At 41.3% G+C, this 23,463-nt stretch overlaps 1 protein-coding gene across 1 annotated transcript; it reads left to right on the top strand.

Annotated features, from left to right (window-relative positions):
- Window positions 1–201: 201 nt before the first annotated feature.
- Window positions 202–14,380, top strand: LOC133990957 (receptor-type tyrosine-protein phosphatase S-like). Its single transcript, XM_062429392.1, has 5 exons — window positions 202–287; window positions 8,161–8,349; window positions 9,863–9,973; window positions 12,673–12,942; window positions 13,522–14,380. Exons 2-5 carry the CDS (start codon window positions 8,196–8,198, stop codon window positions 13,533–13,535), a joined length of 549 nt encoding a protein of 182 aa, XP_062285376.1. The 5' UTR covers window positions 202–287; window positions 8,161–8,195; the 3' UTR covers window positions 13,536–14,380.
- Window positions 14,381–23,463: the final 9,083 nt, after the last annotated feature.

Here is a 23,463-nt window from a genome sequence, read left to right on the forward strand (position 1 = left end):
TATAAGTTTCATGAACGACTTGTTGAAGACAGTAAAAGCAGTCTTACAAGTAGTAAGTCCAGCAGCTTTTAACAAATGTACCGTACCAACACTGTAAAACGCGCATCAAAATCCTAGTGCGGCTGGCTCGACCCCCAAAAAAACGACTCGACTTATACTGAACATGCACTACAACTCCACACTACAGTGAGAGGCGCTTGTCTGGCAGTGAGTTGCTATCTTTCTCCCGTTCTACTCTCTGGGTGGATTTTCGGGCTTGCTACAAACTGAAGACGGGAGGAGTTTCAGTAAGTGCGCCGTTATTTTTTTTGAGTGCCCCCTATTGAATTTGAGACGCTTTCAATGTTGCCGTAAGACAACTTGACATTCATTTGTCTATTTGTTTTGCGTGCTTTGGAAGGGTTGACAAGACAGCCAACTTGTTGCTTGTTGATTTTCAATGTGCTTCTCTCTCCTATTCTTCCTCTCTCTCTCCCAAACCGGTCGAAGCAGATGGCCGCCCACTTTCAGCCTGGTTCTGCCTGAGGTTTCTTCCTGTTAAAAGCATTCTATGGTTAAAAGGGAGTATTTTCTTGCCACTGTCGCTAAGTGCTTGCTCGTGTGGGAATGTTGGGTCTCTTTAACATTAAAACCTGAAGAGTACGGTTAGAACCTGCTCTATGTGTAAAGTGCATTGGGATGACTTTGTTGTGATTTGGCGCTATACAAATAAGGATTGATTGATTGCTGTTTTTATTTATAAGTCTCAAAGGTACGAATAACTCGAGTCTTGTCGAAAAATGTAAGTTGTCAGTTTTATTAAACATGCCCAGACATTGAGCTGAATTGGGGGAAAGAGACGGATTATTTGTCTCACTCACTCATTATGATTGATTTTCGATTTGCAAACCATAGACTGTATATAAAATGGACGTAACATCCGTGACTTCACCCATTGGTTTGTGGACTGCTGCTTGGAAGCGAATAGCAGGGAATAGTTGGACCGCCTGGAGGACCTGATGGCGTCTCAGTGAGGTGGCTGCACCTATAAGCTCTACAACATGAGCCAAAACTAAACCATGCTCTGAAAAGCAACTACAGATGAAAAGTTGCCTGAACTGTGAGTAGATATTGTCAATGAGAAGTTTTTTGGAGTTTCCTAACCCGGACGAGCAACCGGCTTGTCCCGCGAAACACGACCAAACTTTTTCCTTTGTCTCTGATGGCCTCTCACCCTGCCATTGCGATGCATTCATATGCTCGTAGTGCTCTAGAAAACCAACTTGAAATTAAAGTTGCGAGCAGCGTTGGGCGGGACCTCGCCCCCTTGCGCACGTCGGGCCGCGGCGAAGCGGAAAGGTTTCCGTCGGGTGCATTTAGACGCATTCAGACCCGGGCATTTATCGGACACTGCAATAAGTAGATACACGTTACACACACAATCTCTCTCTCTGTCTGTGTAGACATTTAGACTGAGCAACTGAAATGAACTGCCACTTTGATGAGTCAAACAGGAGAGGAACTTATTTCCAGTGAAACCTGTAGATATGTAGTTCATGCTCATGTAATTCGTGTTTGATTTAGACTTTGACAGCAATGTCAGTGAAATAGTTGACAGACTGCACAGATATCTAAAATCATAATAATACAGTCAATAAACTTGAACTAGAATAAAAAAACTTTCTTATCAGGTATCATGACAAGTTTTCTCCACTGGGTGGCACACTAAGACCACAAATGAACCTGGCTCAGCCAACACACAGTCGTTGCCATGGTAGTTAACGATGGGAGCGCATGAGAACAGAGCATGGGCAGACAGAATGGAGATTTTTTGGATTGAATGGGAGAGGAACAGGGTGCACATTTGGGGCCGCAGATCAAAAAGTATAAAACATAGCCAGACCAAATTACACACATCTATAGATGAGACTTGTGGCTACATTTTGACGTTTGAATGGAGTCTGTAACTGAAAGTATGCAGGAATAATATATATATTTTGAAAAGCCTGAAAAATCATCGAAAATCCCACATGTAACGGCAAATTGTGCACTTCCTGTTGGATTTAGGTCAGGGGTGTCAGTGCGTGATTTGTAGGTCTTGATAAGACAAACAATTGAGTTTTGGTTTGATCTTTCTACGACATTCCTATCAGGCGTAGTGGCCATTTTACTGTTTCTAGGTGGCTGAAAAATCGTCGAAGATCCCACATGTAACGGCAAACTGTGCACTTCCTGTTGGATTTAGGTCAGGGGTGTCAGCGCGTGATTTGTAGGTCTTGATAAGACAAACAATTGAGTTTTGGTTTGATCTTTCTACGACATTCCTATCAGGCGTAGTGGCCGTTTTTAATTGTTTCTAGCTGGTGCTAGAGCCGTTTTACTGTTTCTAGGTGGCGCTAGAGAGTCCATTTTGGCACTTTTGGGGTTAATTTTTCCATTTTATCAAATTTATGGCCAGACCTGATGTGCGTGTTGAATTTGGTCTGTCCTGGAGCATGTTTAGGTGGTCAAATTTAGGGTCAAAGTGGCATGAGACATTCCTCCCATTCATTGTCTATGGGAGCGTTTTGGCGAGGGTTTTTGGGCACTTGACCTTTGAGGGCTTCTAAAATCCAAACCGGACGAGTAATGGAAAAGTTGTTCAGATCGTTTGTGCAGCAGGGTGTGCTCTCAGTCAGCTATTTAAGTTTGAAGCCGCCACGATGAACGCCCTCGGACAAGATAGAGTTTGTAGCAGGCCAAGAATTGTCAAAAATCCCACATGTAACAGCAAATTGTGCACTTCCTGTTGGATTTAGGTCAGGGGTGTCAGTGCGTGATTTGTAGGTCTTGATAAGACAAACAATTGAGTTTTGGTTTGATTCTTTACGACATTCCTATCAGGCGTAGTGGCCGTTTTACTGTTTCTAGGTGGCGCTAGAGAGTTCGACGTTGTTTGTTTTTCCATTTTATCGAATTTTTCGCCAGACCTGATGTACGTTCCGAATTTGGTGAGTTTTGGAGCAGGTTTAGGGGGTCAAATTAAGGCGCAAAGAGGCGGTAGAAGAATAATAATAATAGGGGGGAAAAAAAACGGTACAAATTCAATAGGGTCCTTGCCTTTCGGCTCAGTCCCTAATTATGGATGGTTTACTTAACACTGAGAGCCCATCTACAATATCTGATGAAAACACTGCAGATCGACGGCCAGGAAAGAAATAAAAAAAACTGGCCAGTGAATTAGAAGACGACGAACAAACTGTATCAAACGCTGCTTTAATGACAGTGATAGAGAGAATCGAAAAAATGCAGGAGGAATCCCTCAGAAAACTGCATTCTCTTGAAACCACTGTTAAAGATAACACGCAAACAATTAAAAGCGTTACAGACTCCCTGGAGTTCCTGGGGAAACAGGTGGAGGACGTGACTCTCCAGGTGGACTCCCTGCAGAGTCATGTTGAAACGCTGGAGAAAGAAAACGCGGAGCTCCGCGATAAATGGAATACCCTGGAACACGGGCGTCGAAGTGAGGGGAGAAATTGGAATGGTGTACAAGGGCCCCAAGCACAGGGGGGCCTTGGGCTTTTGTTTAAATATATCATATTATAAAAAAATATCATATTATAAAATGTTATAAAAAACGACGTCATAAATATTAAAATAAAATCAAAGTTGCTATGAAAGTTCAATAATATGGTTGCTTTAATCAAATTAAGACAGTCTGAGACTATCTGCACCCCCTTGCAAAAATGCAAAATGGTTCATTCCGCCTGGTAGGACTCGCTAACGGTTGTTAACTTTTTATAAACAGTCTATGGTTGTTAAGCGACTCATTCCTACACAGTGCTCTATGCAGCAACATGTCAGGTGTGGCGTGAGAGTGTGTGAACTGCTTGAAATGCGTGAGACTGCTTTGAATGGAGACAACCCATTAACACATCCAAGGGCAACAAAATCAATAGCCCTCTTAGGTGAAGGCTAAATAGACTTATAACAGTTATTATAAAATGCTATTTGTAACTATTACAGCAGCCTACTCATTTTAAAACATGCTTAGCAGTTATTATTGATGATATTGATGATGATAATGATTTAAAAATCTAGTTTATGGCATAAGTAACCTAGCACATAATACAGCAAATGTCCATTACCCATTAGCAGATCTAAATCTTAGCTTTTCAATCAAAAGTCCCTGTCAGAAACAGTGGCAGAAAGTGGATCAGCTACTCCATTATCCTCTACAGCAGACTTGAGTGGAGGTCATAATGACTATTGAGTCATGTTTTGTTTGTTGCTGTTTATTGTTTATTAAGGATCCAGAGTTTAACATTATCACATCACAGCAATGTTAAGCCATGTGTGGCATTATGGAAACCGGTTTACATTTCTTTTGAAAGTAAAATCTGACTGACTGGTGAGTCTTGTGTGGTTGTATATTATTATAAAGTAGCCTTAGCAATTTTTTGAAGTAACCTAGGAAGTAAATTATAACAGTTGTGTTATAGTCTACTTTGGGGGTCATTAATAGGCCGTGCGATCTCCAATACTGAGAGCTCAAACTGAAAATAACACAATTCACAAACCACAGTAAAACAACTTAAGGGTAGACTACAGTGTGTGTGTTTGGGGGTCGGCGGGGGTGGGTCTAGGGTGAGGTGTGGGGCCCTTCAGGAGGCTTATGTATGGGGGCCCAGAATTTGGTGCTACACCCCTGCCCTGGAAGCCTACCAAAGAAGATGGAACCTCCGAGTGGCCGGAATCCCAGAGCGGACCGGTGAAGACATCAAGAAAACCATCATCGACATCCTCGCCCAAGTCTCTCCTGACATCGCTCAGGAACTGCACTTTTCTGTGGACATTGTCCACAGGCTTGGTCCCCGCTCTGCTGACCTCCACTCCAGCCGCCGCGTCATTGTGCAGTTCCTGTCTCGCACTCACCGGGATAAGATCTGGAGAGATGCGAGAACCTCTAAGCTTCTTAAGGAGAGAAAGATCAAAATCTTTGAGGATTTGACCCAAGACACGAAAGACGCACGGAACAAGCATGGCCGCTGGTGGAGCAAGCGAGGAAAGAGGGAAAGAAGGCCGGATTCAGAGGCTCCCATGCCCTCATTGACGGTAAAAGGATCACTGTGAATGATATGAAGAATGACACTTAGTCCATAGACTGGACACTGGTTTGCACAACTGCCACAAGAAGACTTCTTCCCTTCACCCCTCACCCCCACCCCCCTACCCCCCCCTTTTTTTTTTAATCATTTCATTATTATTAGGGCCCGAGCGGCGACTGCAAGTCGCCTGGCGAAAGCCCTATTGAAATTGTAATGTTTATTAGGGCCCGAGCGGCGACTGTAAGTCGCCTGGCGAAAGCCCTATTGAAATTGTAATGTTTATTATTATTATTATTATTATTATTAGGGCCCGAGCGGCGACTGTAAGTCGCCTGGCAAAAGCCCTATTGAAATTGTAATGTTTATTAGGGCCCGAGCGGCGACTGCAAGTCGCCTGGCAAAAGCCCTATTGAAATTGTAATGTTTATTATTATTATTATTATTCTACCGACATTTCGTGCCCCAATTTCGCCCCTTTCCCAAATGCGAAAATGCTTATACTTTTGCACGGACGTCCGGCCTCATCTGAAATTCGATATTTTTGGGTGGTCGCACATGGTCGACGCAGAATGGCGGAATAGCGCCCCCTACAAAGTCCAAAAATAACCATAGGGAATTTTGCTAACTTTGTCCTATGCTCACAAAATTCGGTACACATATGTATTATACCCACATATGCAAAAAAGCCTCTTGACCTCATGACCTCAACCCAACAGGAAGTCGGCCATTTTGGTTTTGATTTTTCCCGCCTAAAATTAACTCCTCCCACAGCGTTCGCCCGATCAAGTTCAAATTAGGTACGCAACATCTCCAGACCTAGCTGAGCTTAAGTTGTGCTCTGCGCATCCGTAGGTCAAAGGGCGTGTCTGCCAGGGCTCAACTAACTTTGGCGTGCTCGCCATGTACATACGAGTGGCTCTCACGCCCACATACTTCATCCAATCAGCTTCAAACTTGCTGGACATGATGATGGCTCCGCCCTGAACGTCCCGATATATTAACTTCCCACATAACTCATAGCGCCCCCTGGTGGTAACAGGAAGTTAACTAAGATTCAATAAAATTACATACTTTGCCCCATCAACTTCATTCAGAACCAGTTGGTGAAGCTACATTATGAAGACTGTGAAGCTACGAGTAATGGCGTCCGTGTGGCGACGCGGCGACCATCAATTCCTCGCCATGAAAATACGTTTGGCTTTTTGATGGCTTTATTGAACTCGTATCATCATGAAAATTGGTACACTTGTCCAGGGTGCCGACCTCAACGTCTCCATTCGCTCATAGGCGATCTCACTCGTGTCGCCCCCTAGTGGAAACAGGAAGTGCCATATTTTACATCATCATTGTGCGATTTCCACAAAACTTCACATGTGTAATCACTGTCCCACCCTGAACGCAACCGCTTGTGTTTTGTTACACTCTACTGCCCCCTGGTGGATGAACCATCAACCTCTCATAACTCCTTCATGCTTTGTCCAATTCACTCCAAACTTCACATGACTGATGAGTGGCCGCCCTGAACACACCAGACCACACCAGGCCATATGTGTAACTACCTGTGACTTCCCCCTACTGGATGAACGAAACATTGCATTTTTGGCCTCCTTCCAGGTTTTTTCTCACTTTCTGCTTTCTGGCGGCTTGAACATGCATGAAAAATTCTGCACACACGTCACATCTGGTGAAAATTTATATAATTCAATGTGATTGGACGCAAGCGTGGTAAGGGGACTCGCTAGCGCCCCCTAACGTCGGGTCATGTGACCACAAATCCTCTCGGATGGCCATGAAATAAAAAAAAAATGGATTAATAGCGCCCCCTAGAAAATTTAAAAAATCAAGCCCCTCCAATCAGATTGACGTAGATAAACCAAATTCGGGAAACACATGTATCGTGTAAAGACGCACAAAAAAGCCTCTTGGACCCATAGCCTAAGTCCAACAGGAAGTCTGCCATCCAGGCAAAAATGCTCAATCTTAATGATTTTTTGACCCTTCACCCACATTCCTTTGTGCTGAGAAGTCACCCAGACTCATTTGTGGTCTTAGTTTTGCCATCTAGTGGAGACATTAACCCCATCACACAATGTTCAATTAAAAGGACAGGAACAAAGACATCTACATGCCAGTTTTGACAGCCCTGCGATCGCCGCACGCATCGACGTGCACGTACAGCGTTACAATTGGGGGGGTAAACGGGGGAGTGCGACGGCCCTTCGACACTGCTTGCAGTTTTAATTATTATTGTTATTGCTGCTTCCCTTTGTGTCTCTCTCTTCTCTCACCCTCCCTTTTTCTCTCTCAGTCCAACTGGTCAAGGCAGATACAGTAGCTGCCCACCTAGAGTGCGGTTCTGCTTGAGGTTTTTTTCCTGTTAAAGTGGAGTTTGTACCCTTAGATAACTTTTGTCATAATTTGGCACTATATAATTATAAATATAAATTGGAATCCAGTTGTGTTGTAAGAAATATTTGCCATTTATTTGCTATAATGCTGTATTTACTTCTCTTCTTCTCTCAATGAGTCACTTAGCTGTGTCTGAGTCATCTACCACATCAAATCAATGCCATAATCAATATAAAAAAAGAAGTAATTGCTTATTTTGAAGCCTTATAATGAACAATGACTGATAAACATTAACAAGTCAGTGATTGCCTGCATATCCATAGTGAACGTGAATTTCTTAGCACGTCATTTTGGCAGTTTGTTCTTTATGACAAGCCTGAGAGAATAACTATGTGATTGTCCCATCACTTGAACAGCTCACTTAGCAAGTTAGCGGTGATCCGATTTACTCTGCGGTGTACAGGACATGATTGTGTTACCACTTTAATGCTGTAATAGTTGCAGCTCTAACTTTTACACCTATTTATTTTGTTTGTGTGTGTTGTGATTACTGTTTGGCCTGTAACACCTGACATGTATTTTCTCTATTTCATCCACTTCTCTGTCTTTGCCAGCTCAGCAGCTTTAACACTCAATGCCTCTCACAGCAACTGAGAGCCTATTCTGTCAAAATCTTTTTGTTCTTATTTCCTGCTCTGTGTCTGTGGCTAAATAAGAAAAAAATGCCTTTGCAAATTTTCAGAGGACCAGGTCCCCCATGGCTTCCCCACCATACACATGGGTCCCCAGCTGAAGGTGGTTGATCGGACCAGAACTGCCACCATGCTGTGTGCTGCCAGTGGAAATCCAGACCCAGAGATCTCCTGGTTTAAGGACATGCTTCCCGTGGACATCAGCAGCAGCAATGGGCGCATTAAACAGCTTCGCTCAGGTACAATTTGATTTGATCTGTCTTCAAGAATGTACTAATAATGGAAATGTATTATTTGTGCAATCTTTGATGCATGAGCTTGTAACCTTCCAAGGTACAGAAATTGAATTTTTCATCACATTAAATAATCCTTAATCCCCTGTTAAACATGCAGCTCAGCCACAATGAGGCCAGAAAATGATGCAATAGCTATGATTCAATCTTGCAAAAAAATCAAAAATCAATGAGGTGCACTTTGTTCACAGTACCAGTCCACTTGACATATAAGCAGTGCTGGCCTGACCTGGCTCAGATGAAAAAGGTGTAAGGTGGAAAGATTAGTGGCAACCATTTGATCCCTCTTTACATTTGGAGTGTACACATGGCAAAATACGTTGGTTGTCACTTATGAAGTGTCAAATTACCGCCACTGAAATATGCATTTTATGAATTGTATTTCCACTTTATTTTATGTTTATTAATATTATCAAGTGGTATTATTTCCCATCTTATATACATTAACATGTTTTTATGTTCATTTATGTCTTTTTTGTAAAGCACTTTGAACTGCATTTTTGTGTGAAAGCTGCTACACATATAAAGTTATTATCTTTTAAATGAGCTTTTTCAAGACTCCTTAAAAATAAATGTTTATAATCTAACCCACAGACAAACAAATACAGTAGAAACAAACATTTTTCAGCTTCAGGATCTCCTCTTGCTTTTCAGAAGGAGCAAGGAGTTGCATTTAAATCTAAGAGCCATTGTTGCCACAAGATGATCTATTAGCCTCCTCTTTGCAGCCTCAATGTAAATTGAGATGGTTGCACTTGCATACAGCATGTGCAGAATTGCCCCCCCGTATGGGAACTGGATGCCTGGTAAAGATTGTTAAGGTGGAAGCTTTAACTCCTTTTTATTGAAATCATCTGCTTTCCCTCGAGTGAAAGGATGATTTCCGTTGAACAACAGTAAGGTAAACAGTGGACGTCTGGGGCAAGCTGAATACATTTGGAGCTTGTTGGAACTACCAGCTGTCTGTCTCACTGTCTGTTCATCCATAGCTCCTAATACAGCCCATATTTAATTAGACTTTTAAGTATTTAGGAGTTAAGGCAGCCTCTGTGCCCCCAAACTGTGACATAACCTTGTAGAAGATCCATCAGTGTTCAAGTAGTTGGAAGTAATTCAAGGGGTTTAGTGTTGCAGCACTGACAACTGCCATAGCAGTAACCTTCTACACTCCTGTGGTACTCACACTGTTTTCCCCCATGGGAAAATGGGCAGATTGACAGATTGGTGACACCGGCATTAGTATGCAGGTACATGCCAGTGCTGAATCAGACAACGATGAGAAGAGTGTGTAGAGCAAACACCTTGGAGGGATGTGTTGTCACGAAATCTTCAGGAACACCTTTGCACTTGATGGACTAAAAAGAAATCTGCTTCTGTCTTGTTGCTGTGGTTTCATGCCAAGTTATATCTCTTATTCCACAACTTTCAAGACAGCTAAATTAGTTAATCCTCTACACAGGAGCCCTGCAAATTGAGAACAGCGAGGAATCAGACCAGGGGAAATATGAATGTGTTGCCATGAACAGTGCTGGGACCCGTTACTCCGCTCCTGCCAATCTCTACGTACGAGGTAAGTCAGAAAAAAGTCTCTCTCAGTTCTTTAATTAATCATTTCTGTCGTCTCAAGCATTTGTAAACCACAGATGACCATGTAACCCATTTAAACTTGTCTCTTTCATTCCAAATGTTGTTCACTGACATCTGTTCATTTGACCATCTTTATATATGTAAATATATATATATGTGTGTATATATAATTTATTATGCAATATTACTTTTCCACTTGAGATCAAATTGGACTCTGTGGCCTGAACTAAAATGAGTTTGACACCCCTGTCCTAGAGTCTTATTGCCACTGTTAGCAACAAGCGTAGACCCCAGGAACTTACCGCTCCCAGCCGAGAAGTAGTCCAACACATAACCCCCATTAAAAACCACAACTTGCTGGTTGTACTTAATTTTATGTATGGATTTAACACACAAGACATTACATGTTAATTAATGAGATTTAGAGGTACTGGTAGGTGGCTAGTTTTACTTTTCTGACATAGCTAGGGTAGTCCTTTCCCTTTGTTCCCGTCCTTATGCTAAGCTAAGCTAACCTGCTGGTGGCTGTAGCCTTATATTTAACAGACAGGTAAACTCTCTGCAAGGATGAAAGAATACAAGTTTCACACCACATTTAAGTAATTTTATACATTTAGGGCCTGATTTACTAAAGGTTTGTGTGTGTAAAAACGTTTGCAAACCTGACATCACCTACAAAAAAATGTGCAAGCTGATCTACTAATGGGACGCACTGAGGCTTGTGACTTTAAAATGTGCAGGATAACATGTGTTGTCCATTTAGTATGTTTGCTATAATGAATATGCAATATGGGGCGTTTTTACCCCAGTAAGCAAAAAAAAGGGAGGAGAAAATGCAAATGTTATTTAGAAAACGCATTGTGATTTACCAAACTTGAAGGTAATTTTGCTGGTGGTAACTGTGTCTATAAGAATGACTGACTGTTTCTTTCAAAATTGCATTTATGTTCAGATGGATATTTTCAAATGTGTAGTTTTGTCTCCTTGTTCGCATTAATCTCTGAATAGTTATTGCATGCCTCCCAGTGCCACTCACCCACATCATGTTTTAATTAAATTTAGTTGTAACCTACCATGGGGTGAAATGTACCATTATGAAATAAGCATTATGACAAAAACATAAGGTATTAAATACTTTTAAGTCAACAGTTAAATAACGTTTTAACATAAATGGGATGTGTCTGTCTCAGTGTGTTTGTCTTTGTGTGTGTTACACTTTAACTTAAACATAATAAAACAAAATGTGCACCAGTTTCAACAATTGAACATGAGTGTATTTCTGTGTGAGTGTGTTTGTGTATGCCAATTATGTTCAATATTTTCCCATATATTATATTTTACTTTGCCACCAATGTGAATTTCTAACTTGCCCCTGACTGATCCTTTACCAATTCCATCTACTAACCTCATGTGGACACAGTCCGTAATATGCATCAGCAGCCCTCATCAGATATTCTGTCAATTCCTTCCCTTATTCATCAGTGAAAAACTTGGAAGTTCCTTTGATTCCCTCTCTTCAACCATCTTCCTTGCTATAATCTGTACACTGTCACATGACATCGGCCATATTATTTTGCCAATGATTTGATGGACTTTCTTTTTTTTTATCATTTGATGCTCTCTTCTAAATGTTGAGTGGTACCCCCATCATTCTTTGCTTGGAGTTGGTTGTAACATTTTTGCACATGTTGTTACAACTAAGGCAAGGCAAGGCAAGGCAGTTTTATTTATATAGCGCATTTCATACACAGTGGCAACTCAATGTGCTTTACATAAAAGAAACATTTAACAGAAAAAATTGAAAAAAACATGGAATTTGAGAAATAAAAATAAAACCCAATCATCCAACACATACATAGATAGAGATGAAAGCATGAATCAACTTCTCCTGGTCTGTTTGAGACATAAAACCCTTCACTCTGGATATGTTCTTAAGCTGATAGAAGGCTGTTTTGGTGATTGATTTGATATGACTGCTGAAGGTCAGATCTGAGTCTATCAGCACGCCAAGGTTTCGGACTTGGTCGCTAGTTTTTAGAGAGAGTGACTCGAGATGTTTACTGACAGCAATCCTCTTCTCTTTATTGCCAAAAACAATTACCTCAGTTTTGTCCTGATTTAATTGAAGGAAATTTTGGTTCATCCAATTTGTTACTTGCTCTAAACAGTGACACAATGACTGTATTGGACTGTAGTCATCCGGGGACAGTGCTAGGTATATCTGCGTGTCATCTGCATAACTGTGATAGTCTACATTAGAGTTCTGCAGAATTTGACCCAAAGGCAGCATATATAGACTGAACAGAAGGGGTCCAAGAACTGACCCCTGAGGAACTCCACATGTCATAGCAAACTAACCAAGACTCTTGTAACCATGAACTAGCTTTCTTTACAGCTAACAACTAAAACATTAGCACTAACAACTTGCATGACACAGACAAATAATTAACATGATTTGAAGTTTGAAGTTAAAAAAAAAAAACTTTCTTTCCTAAAAATTATATTTTTATTTATAAAATCGGCTGCATCTACCGCAGGGTGCAACTTCCTCACATATTGAACAAGGACTAAATTGTGCATATGCAGAGTGAATCAGGTGATTTGTAACTTGTTCCTGACTAGATAAATGTTAGCCAATCATGTGATGTTGGTAATAATACAGTTTTCTAATTGTCCTGTTAGTGCGAAGAGTCCCACCCAGATTCATCATTTTACCCACCAACCAAGAGGTGATACTAGGCGGCAGCGTCAACCTGACATGTGTGGCGGTGGGCTCGCCCATGCCTTATGTCAAGTGGATGGAGGGCGGGGAGGATCTGACAAAGGAAGAAGAGATGCCAATGGGACGCAACGTGCTGGAGGTCACCAACATCCGGGAGTCAGCCAACTACACCTGCATGGCCTTGTCCTCCCTGGGCATCATCGAAGTCACAGCTCAGGTCACTGTCAAAGGTGAGAGCTTATGATGTTTGCGCTGATTGTTACGCTGGACTGATTTGAGTCATCCACAGATTCAGATAATGAAATGTTATGAAACAGAATAATCAACTTTCAAATGGCCTCCAAAACTTCTTGTGCAAACTTGATGCCCCTGTGCAGTTTTTTTTTGGATGATGAAAGATGTCAATCTCAGAGCTTGTATGTTTACATTTTTGGTGAGTCCTGAGTTTCTGTACACAAGTGTTTGTTTGAATGTTACTCTTCCTACCTGTGTGTATGTGACTATGTGAGTGTGTTGTCTACCAATTGCAGCCTCTCTTATCAGTGTATTGATCCAACTTTCCACTCAACTGATGGATACACAGAATGTCAGTGTCATTTAGAGGGACCAAAACATTACCTTAAAGACCCCTGTCTTTATGTGTGAGATCCAATTGAACAGACCTGGGGTAGCCTAAAGCAGGAAAGAGAAAAAAAATTGGAAGAATACAAAAAAATAAAATAGGAAAACACCAGCAAACAAGAAAGAACAAAAGGACATGAGAAAAACGTGAAGAAAAATAAAATAAATGAAATTTTGCCTTCACCTAGGTGACCAGACCTAAACCATGATGTCTGATGTCTCTTTGTCCCTGGGGCCCAGCCAGAGATGCCTTTCAAGAGCATTGTAACTGTTTTTTTTGTCTCCCTTTTGTTCTCCCTCACCTCTATATCCTTACACACAACACAAACCCACCCACCACACATACACACACCACACTTGCCAACATTTAGGTTTCAAAATACAGGAGATTTTGTACATGAAGTGAAAGATACTATTTTACTCAAGTTGACAACAAATATTCTTGTTACTTGAACTGAAACAAAACCGTCGCAAGTAAAACACCAAGTACTTTATAAAACGACACGTTTTATAGCAAGCATAAACATGTAGAAAAGTAATATTTTCAAATGCTTTGCTCACAGTGTCCCATACATCGCTGGTGTGGTTTACATGACCACAATGTGCTGGTTAAGGTACCACAACACACATCTCACACAGAAACTTAGAAACACTCATTTGACCTGTATCACTATGAAATCATGAGATCAACAAGAGTAATTACTAATTGGGAGCACCGCATGAGAAAAGGTTTAAAATAGGGAGATTATTGTGAAAATCATGGGAGTGCTGGCAGATATAACACACACACACACCTACACACATGCATGTTACAACAAGAACATCTTAAAGTATTAAGTATTTTTAGTGAGTATTAAGCCAAACATTGGGCCTTCTGAAAGAACATTTTAATATTTTTAGTCTAAACTCTTTTTACTGTGAGGTTTACTTGTGCAAGTGTTCCAAGCCAGATTCAACATGGCTCTGGTTCTCCCTCTTGTCTTGTACTGGGTCATATGTGCTTTCATGTTAATCGCTTATCTTACGCAAACAATGAATAAAAAAAGATAATGGTACATATTGTGTTTTAATTAGTCAGTTTAGATTTCAATTCACAGGGCCAGTGAGGTGTTGTCTTGACAACAGATGCTTTAGATGACAACAGATTATTTAGTCAGTAGACTTTAGTTTACTGTTTAATATGGAATTTATATCGGTATATTTTAAATCCGTAAGGACAGACAAAATCACTGAAGAGTTAACACATTTGTCAACCTCATCATGAGTGATGATAAGTCTGTGTTCTTGAGCCCCCTGATGGCAGGAGACACAAGGTCAAAGATTGTGGAGAACAGAGTTTTGATTTCACACAGTGTGCATGAAATAAGCCTCAGCCTAAGGAAGGTTCTGAGGGAAGCAGATACTGGGAAAGTGTGACATTTTCTAGTGCTGTATTCAAACGTTTCATATAATTTTTATATATATATTCAGAGAAATTAACATAACTGAGCCATATTTATATTTTCTGCTGTTTATATATAGTCTAACACCTCAGTCTACCAGTCAGCTCACGGCCTGTAAAAGCAGTTTTCTACTTTACCTGAAACAGGATAGGAAATATAAACATTACAGAGGTTAAGATAATTGAAAAGATTTTAAACAAGAGAATAGAGAATAGGAAAGTAACTTCTCGTAAATACTTTTATGATGGTGGTGTGTTTGATGATTTTTGTGTTTACGACATTAAAGACAGACTAAGAATATGTCCATATTTTGATTTTGATTGAGTTATGATCAGTTGTGATGCCGACAAAAAGCCAGTTTTCCATTTTAGCTCAAACTCACTTCAGTAATATGTGTGGATATAGCTTAAACATACAGGGTGAAAAAAATATGTCTTGGGCTTTTACATTAGATAAAAAAGGCTGGTTGAACCCTCATTTTTCCCACATTGCTGGTGGCCCAGGTTGGCCGGCCCATCTGGCATTTGCCAGAAGTGCCAATCAGAGCCTGGTTATTGCTTATGTATTCTTCACTTTATGTACGACTTCGGAGACAGCCTGCTATATCTCAGCTGCAGCTCTGAGTAGAACCTGACGAACACTGTTATGAAGCCCAGAGCTTCTGCATCAATGTGTGAACACCAGTTAACACTGTTAAACACTTGTTCACACATTTGCACATCTCTGGCAGCCACTTTATTGCTTCTTATGAATACTGTGAGAAGCAGCAGAGATGATAGTTAGGGGAAAATTACATCTTTATGAAAACATCATGTTGTAAAAATTTGGCACACCCCATCCTGTTTCATAGTAACCCGGTAATGCTTTTTTTCCACTAACCTCTCAGTCCAGAGTAAGCATCCTGTTTTTAATGGAAGCTTTTTGTATTCAGTATAAAAATGAAAATGTTATATTCAAGCCTGCACTGTAATATCATTAAATGCATCACCTACAGTATTTGTACAAATGATATATGAATCTCACCAGCTCAGAAAGTCAGTCAAAAATAGACTTTAAGTACAAGGAAGAGGACAAAGCCAAAACATGAAATAATCTGGCCGAATATTGATGGCGTGTATATAAAAGCTTTTTTTTTACCCAAAGACTACTGCCACTTTTTAGAGTTTTTATAGCCACAGCGCCATTGTGCACTACACAGTCAGCTACCAGGCCTTGACTGGAGAGGACACTGAGCGACATGAGGTGGCGGGCATCGGTGCAGAAGCTACCAGCTATGTGCTGGAGGGCCTGGAGAAGTGGACTGAGTATCAGGTGTGGGTGAGGGCACACACTGACGTGCGCCCGGGCCCTGAGAGTGCCCCAGTGAGGATGAGAACCAAAGAGGATGGTAGGTTGACACCTCCCCTGAAGTAGAGTCCTCTCAGACTCTTCACATATCTGTTGCTCATGGCTGACTGTCACTGTTTTCTTCAACTACTATTACTGCACATTTCTCTGTCCTGTTCATCAGTTACAAGTTAAAGTGATGGTAGTGTTTGCAAAAGGGTTCACCTTCTCTTTTTTCCTTCTTCCAGCTTGTCCTCTATAACTTTAAAACTTTACATCTGTGGTAGGTTAAGGCTCATCACCTTGGGCTTACACTCGGCACCACTTCCCTCTTCTTTCACTGCTTGAATGTCCTCCAGTTTTCTTTCCTCTCTTCTCTGGAATAAAGGAGGAGCAGAACTCCCCCTCTCCATTCTACTGCTCTTCTCTCGTTCCTCGTTTTGTTTGCAGTATGATAGAGAGCAGCTACTCCTTAGAGAGAGTCGTCTATAATTACTGTGTTTGAAGTTTGCTGCAACACAGCTAGTTTCGATACCAAAATTAAGGGCATTACAGACATCACTAGACCACATGCTGTCCTGCATAGTGTTTAGGGGACACAGTAGATTGAAGATCTGAATTGAGAAGAGATGATTATGATTCATAGCCAATTCAAGTATCACTTCCTTCTCCTGAGCACCCAAGTCTATAAAAAACTCGAGTCATTATTTTGATAGTTTTTGGCTTCTCATCACAAAACACAGTGAACTGAACAAAATCACTCGCTCAGCAGTTTTGACTCTTTCCTCTCTCCTCTCTCTCTCATCTCTCTCTATCTATCTTACTCTTGAATTCTGTCTTCCCTCAATCCCTTCCTCTTCTGGATACCAGTGCCGGGAGCACCTCCCAGGAAGCTGGAGGTTGAAGCCGTAAACTCAACAGCTATTCGAGTCACCTGGAAGCCGCCTCTGCAGGTGAAACAGCACGGCCAAATCCGAGGATACCAGGTCATCTTCTCCCGGCTCGAAAACGGTGAACCACGAGGCCAGCCTAACATCATGGACGTGGCTTTGCCAGAGGCACAGGTACTGGGTGACACCTTACTCATGTCCAGGTTTTCTGTCTCTCTTTCACTGTCGCTGTCTTATGTTCATTTCCCATTATGTTCATTCACCATCGCTACCCTATTCCCCTCCATTCTCTCACTTCACGCTTCATTTCCTCCATGACACACATTTTCTTTCTTTCGATTGCAGTAGCCCACCACACAACACATATGACATTTGACTCTAAATTGGTACCCTGCTCCCACAGTTTTGGATTAGCTGTCATAACAAGATCCATTCTAATTCTACTGTATTAGCTATTAAATATTCTCAGTGTTACATCAGGATAGGGCTAGTGCAATCAATGCACCTCTCTTTTGGTTTTTAGCAGTAATCATGTTTATGAATTAGAATTATTTTTCTGATGTCACCCTTTGCACATTGATGCAGAAAAAACTGAAACCCCACACTCACTTTTTCCCTTTCTTTGGGAGAGACCAACTTAAGAGCCTCCTTGTGGAGTAACATTTGCGCGAAACATGCATTCTATTGCACCCTTGATGGCCTCCAACAAAAACATCTAATTTGAACAAGTAAGCACTCCGTGGCCACAGGAACACCTCTGAACAAAAACAGCCTTGCATGTGTCTCTGAGCAGTGTTTGCTGATAAATGCTTTGTGGCAGCTTTTAGGGAGACCAGCAGGTTGCTGGTTCAGTTCCCAGGCATTGTACATTGTGTAGAGTGTAGCTATTAACCCTCATTTTCTTTGGCAAATATCCCACTGTCTTCAGACTTATCATTGCAGTACATGAAACACTGTCATTTTTGATGCATCAGATGTGCTACATACCAATTTGTGCTGACTAGAAGCTTGTGGTTCCGAGCTCTGTAATTGGGCATTCTCTGATTAATAAATAATGAATCATTTTTGTGTGGTTGTCAAGCCACCCAAGTGGTCCATCTCACATGAGACTCTACAGCCTTTATAAAATTAACATTAAGATAATTTTGGTCAGACAGAGCTCAGAGTAAGAGAAGCCTTGGCTGATGTCACATGGCAGCATCTGTACACCTAGCCAAATAGTCCAACACCTTTGTTTTACAGCAGTAGTTTCTTGAAACTGCCGGTGACAGTTCATTGTTATCTGACTGTGTACTAGAGTGCTTGACAGCCACGGCAGCATAGCTTGGTCTGGAAGAAAAGAAAAACATTGTGGCTCCTCGTCTTCTTGGAAATGTCGACATGTTCAGCAGGATTTTGTTTTGTAATATGTAAACTGAACCGAACATGACCCTAACAAATGAAAACAATACTCCCTGCCATGTCTCATTTGTGCCAAATTCAGACAATAAACACCAAGAAACTGCAATTTGACGCCAAGGGATAGCTCTTATGTTCCAGTTTGGTGTCCAGGACATCTCTCAAACTTCCTGGCAGAAATCTAAATCTCTCCTCTCCTATGTTTTCTTCCTCTACTCCCCTCCAACTACCCTCCCTTCTTCTTGTGGCCTCCTTTTGCACACTTGCAAACTGAGAAATCAGTTAAGTAATTACCAGTGCCTTGTGTGCAGGTTGGTTACCCTTGATCTCAACAGATTTATTTCTATGAGACAGCATTGAACCAACCTGCAAGGACCTGCCCAGGCATCATGCCAACTGGTTTTAGAACAATCCCTCCTTTTCTCACACATAATTACATTCACATACCCCAACAATAAGTGGAAAAAACAACGCAGATAACATGAGCAAACATGCTCACTGTTTAGATCAACCTTGTAGTAGGTGTTCCAGCTGGCTGAGAAGAGTTCATGACTCACCCTAGAAAAAAAACAGTTTTCCTCTGTCTTGGCACATCCCATAGTGTTTCTCTCAAGGATTTCTCTAACATGTTGTGAAATCAGTTCCATATCCGCCCTTTCACCTGCATTAGATGCAGGGTATGTCTGCCAGGAAGAAAATAAAAATCCAGAGTTTCCACAGCTCTCATAGAACATACCACAACCTCACCATTGACTTCAATCACATATCTAAGTTGAGTGATTGGATTGCAGATTCTGTCAAAATTGCTGTCATCTCTCCCCTTCTCTTTGTTCTCTTTGTATGGCTTTCTCTTTCTGTCTCTTGCTCCTTCTCCCCTTTTCACCCTCTCTCAGGGTTAGCTGCAACGCTGGGAGGAGAGCTAGGAGAGCTTGCCTGTGCGTGGGTGGTTTAAGCAGAGCCAGTAGCCCTAATTTCCCTGCTTAATTTAAACTTAGAGGCCATGTTAACAGTGTGATGTTATCGACCCCTTTTCCAACCATATTTCTGTTGGGAAAGTGGCCTGAACCTGAGTGGATAACTCTGCACCACAAAGCCTGCTCCATCACTATGCACTCGCAGCAACCTCTAGGCTCATGCTTTTCATATTGCTCATCCATAAAGGTTGCGATTGAATTTGAAGGCATTAGCCACTATTTGTGGTTCTTTACATTTTCTGCACAAGTTTGCCTTCATTCAGCGCTACTTTTCCAGGTTCATTTTGTCTGACCACTCATGCGTTTTGTGTTGTGTGTGCATTTCTGCATGCCAGCTTGTATGAGCTAGCGAGGTAATGCTTCACTGCCTCTATGGCATTAGCATTCACCCACCTGCAAATTATACCGCTCCGTTTCCACGAACGACGCTTATCAGCAAAGATGTGTTTTCAGCTTGCGTTGGCATTCAAAATATAAATGGGAGATCATTTATAATTCTCCCATGGATTTAAACAGAATGCAAAAACAGTTGGGATAAAAAGAGATTAAGCCCAAGATGAGATAGGAACTCTTGTGAACCTTAATGTGTTCGCTGCTCTGTTGACATACTGAGTGAAGTTGACGGTAAACAAATTAAGCAATTAGGCACGTCGCAAACTGTTATTCATGGATTAAAGTAGCAGCTGTTCTTAAATGGTACTCTTTAGTGCCCCGCTATGTCAGGGGAGCATGAGGCAGCAGTTTTTGATGTGCCATGTGTCTCGACCAGTCACAACTGGGACCATAAGAGCTTGTGCTTCACTAAACTGGTTGGTGATAAAGACCCATCCACAGGGAGGTGGGCGGAGGAGTTGGGTCTTTTGTCTTTTTATATGACAAAAGTCAATGGAGGATGATGAACACCTTCTCTCCAGTGTATAATGAATCAGTTGCATGTGTGGCTTTCTACCATTATTCTTTTTTATGTTACTTGCCCATGTTTTGAGATATCTGCCTGTATGACTGAATTATTTGGGAAAGATGTGTATTTTTTTCTATTTTTCTGACCAACATTATGATTGGGATATCCATTTCTAAATTAAATTCTGCACAAATATGTATCTGCTAAGTACAAACCTTAGCTTATTCAGAAAATCTGACAAATTGTTGCAGATTTTTCTTATTGAGGTCCTCCCAAGATTTAGGGTTATATACTGTAAGTGTATGATCTTACTGTCACATTGCTGCTTAATGTTTTAATGTGCAAAACCAACAAAATGTATTCATCTCCAATGTATTCATGAGGCAACAGAAAAATAGGATTGTTTTTATTTTTTGTAACTTGGGTGAATCAACCAATATGGACTAAAATTCTTGATGGTTAAATACAGTTTCTGGCCTGTATATACAGATCTGTTATCTCCTTACCTAGTCCTGTCATATATCAGCATCATCATTTTCCAACCTCCACCGCCTCACCTCCCAAGTGTTTCCCAGTAACAGTAATTATACTACCGTAATATTCAAATGAAATTGCTCGTCATCAGCACCCTTAACCTCCTCAGCCTGCACCTACACTCCTTCTCTGCTCTACACTTTGTCTATCATCAGTGCCACCAGTGTCATCTCTCCTGCCAACCAGTCCACCCATCAGTGAACTGATTCGCTGATTGCTGGTAAAAGTTGCATTCTGCATCAGTGATGGCACAAGGCTAGATAATATGATCTTACCAGTGACAGGAATAATGAGTACATCAGGTGAGAGAAAACTACAAACAAAATAATACTATAAGTAAATGAAGATGCAAGGTGAACATTTTGCATTTGGGAGCAAATTCAATTGCAGCTCTGAGAACTGGACATGTCTAATAACAACAGAAGCACGGCATGCCTGTATGTGATCAATACTAAACCTATTTTAAAACTTAAAACTGCAACTCTTGGTCTCAGTCAACTTTTCACACAGTGGCTGATGATAATTGAGACTTTTAACATCTGGTCAAGCTATATTCTATCTTTTGGCTCAAATTGTTAAGAGCAAAATTGTGCCTGACCCTGATGAGTAAAGCCTTTCCTTTAGGTTCACACACACACACACACACACACACACACACACACACACACACACACACACACACACACACACACACACACACACACAGACACACACACGCACACACACACACACACACACGCACACACACACGCACACACACACACACACACACACACACACACACACACACACACACACACATCTGAGTAGGGGGAGTGCACAGGGTTGATTGGTAAAAAGATTACAGGGCTGTCAGGGCTGGCCAAGCTCCAGCACAGATTGACAGGCAAAGAGTGCAGGTGATTGGGGATGGGGAAGTGAAGGAGTGTGTGCAGGGGCGGGGGGCAAGTCTTGTTATACATGTCTTCTCCAACTCTGAGACTTGACTGACTGTTGAATCACAGAGTCGAGGCCTGGAGAGAAGGGGAGAGAAGCAGCTGCTTTCACTGTCAGCAGCAGCTGATTTTACAAGTGGTTGAATGCTGCAGTGGGTGAAAAACTTTGAGCTGAAAGAAGACAGACTGGGGGAGGAAATGAGAGCAACAGCAAGAAAGAGCCAGTACATAAATAAATACAGACACAGTTGTTTGTGCATTGTGTACTCACAAGTGTGTTGATTACCTAACTCCTTAGTTTGACCCCAAACTCCTAAATGTCTTTTTAATGTCTTTCTCTTACTCCTTTATATATATATATATATATATATATATATAACGACAGCAGTAAAAGAACACACACATAAGTAGTCACATAGCTGGTCTTATTAACCTAAGGAATCCTGTGGGGATCTCTATTAACTGAAAGCTACTCTCACTGGGACAGTGTTTGTTTCAGTCTACATGGCAGATGTTCTTAGTGATTATCCATTAATTGGAGAATGCAGTGCCAACCTGCTGGTGTTCGACCTTGGTTGGACCTGCTTGTGTAGCACTCAAGTTTTGAATTCAGCCCAGCAAGCCTCACAGTGAAAGTATGTCTTTCTAAATGTTTTGACTGTGTTATAAATCCTGGCAGGTGGTACTACATCGTGGTGGTGCCGGTGTCCCAATCAATGCGCCGGTGGAATAATCCAGACGAGATGCACCTGGATGAGGTGAGTGCCAGCCGGTGGCTGATTGGATAATGTGCCATGTCAGAGGTCATCAAGAGCCTCTACTGTTCCAACTGGGTAAGAAGTCACTGGTTGTAGCTAATTAGCTATTACGGCAGAGAGATTGCAGAAACAATGACTCACTCTTGCAGATAGGGAGCATCCTGATTGGATGTCAAGTCTGCAGACAGTTCCCATCTGCTGAACAGTTTGAGTGAAAATATAATCTAAACTATTGATGTAGATGTTTGCAAATAGATTTTAGCTTTATTTTCTTTACAAATTATATCATGTCATCATATGTCATGATTTTGATTCTATATCCAAAATCAATGAAAATTAGCATTCAAGTACTCAATTTCGACCTTTGAAATCAAAAGCAGGATCAGTGATTTTCCCTGTATTTTTTTTTTATCTCCACCCGCACTAACTTAGGTGCATATGGCATATGTCCAAAGAAAAGGAAACATAATTTTCAAAGACAACACAGTGTAGCTTACTGATAGCCTGCAGCTGCAATCATTTTCAAGACACCTTGGCCACAGCCAGAGTCAGAGGTGATGGTTCCCAGAAGTCACTGTTTACGCCTTCCCCATGATTTGTTTAAAAATCAAACGCATTATTGTTAGAAAAACTGCAGTTTGTAGGCTATGCTGCACACTTTGGTAAATTTGGAAATATATTGACAGAACTCCTCAATCAATAACTCATAAGTGAAATACTGTTACAACAAAAACTACACTTTTTTCCTACTGTAGTAAGGTAGACGTCATGCTACAACCTAATTTTCACCAAAACGAGTCATCCTCCGACATCCTCCGATTTAATAAAGCTACATCTGGAGCAGCACGAGTCATCACTGACAGAAAACAAAATGCTGCTTAAAACAATGCTACAGTGCTTTATGCTCCTGCTCATTTATTAACCAGTCTGGCAGTCATGCTGAGATTGTGTGTTGGAGCGAGTGCTAATTGC

This window comes from Scomber scombrus, chromosome 11 (assembly GCF_963691925.1).
Source record: "Scomber scombrus chromosome 11, fScoSco1.1, whole genome shotgun sequence".
Lineage (NCBI taxonomy): Eukaryota > Metazoa > Chordata > Actinopteri > Scombriformes > Scombridae > Scomber > Scomber scombrus.

Bases quoted from the DNA above. Each gene is read 5' to 3' on its own strand.
- LOC133990957 (XM_062429392.1), top strand. From the start codon at position 8,196: ATGGGTCCCCAGCTGAAGGTGGTTGATCGGACCAGAACTGCCACCATG. The intron at 8,350-9,862 runs GTACAATTTGAT...TCCTCTACACAG, and splicing joins CATTAAACAGCTTCGCTCAG to GAGCCCTGCAAATTGAGAAC. The intron at 9,974-12,672 runs GTAAGTCAGAAA...TTGTCCTGTTAG, and splicing joins TGCCAATCTCTACGTACGAG to TGCGAAGAGTCCCACCCAGA.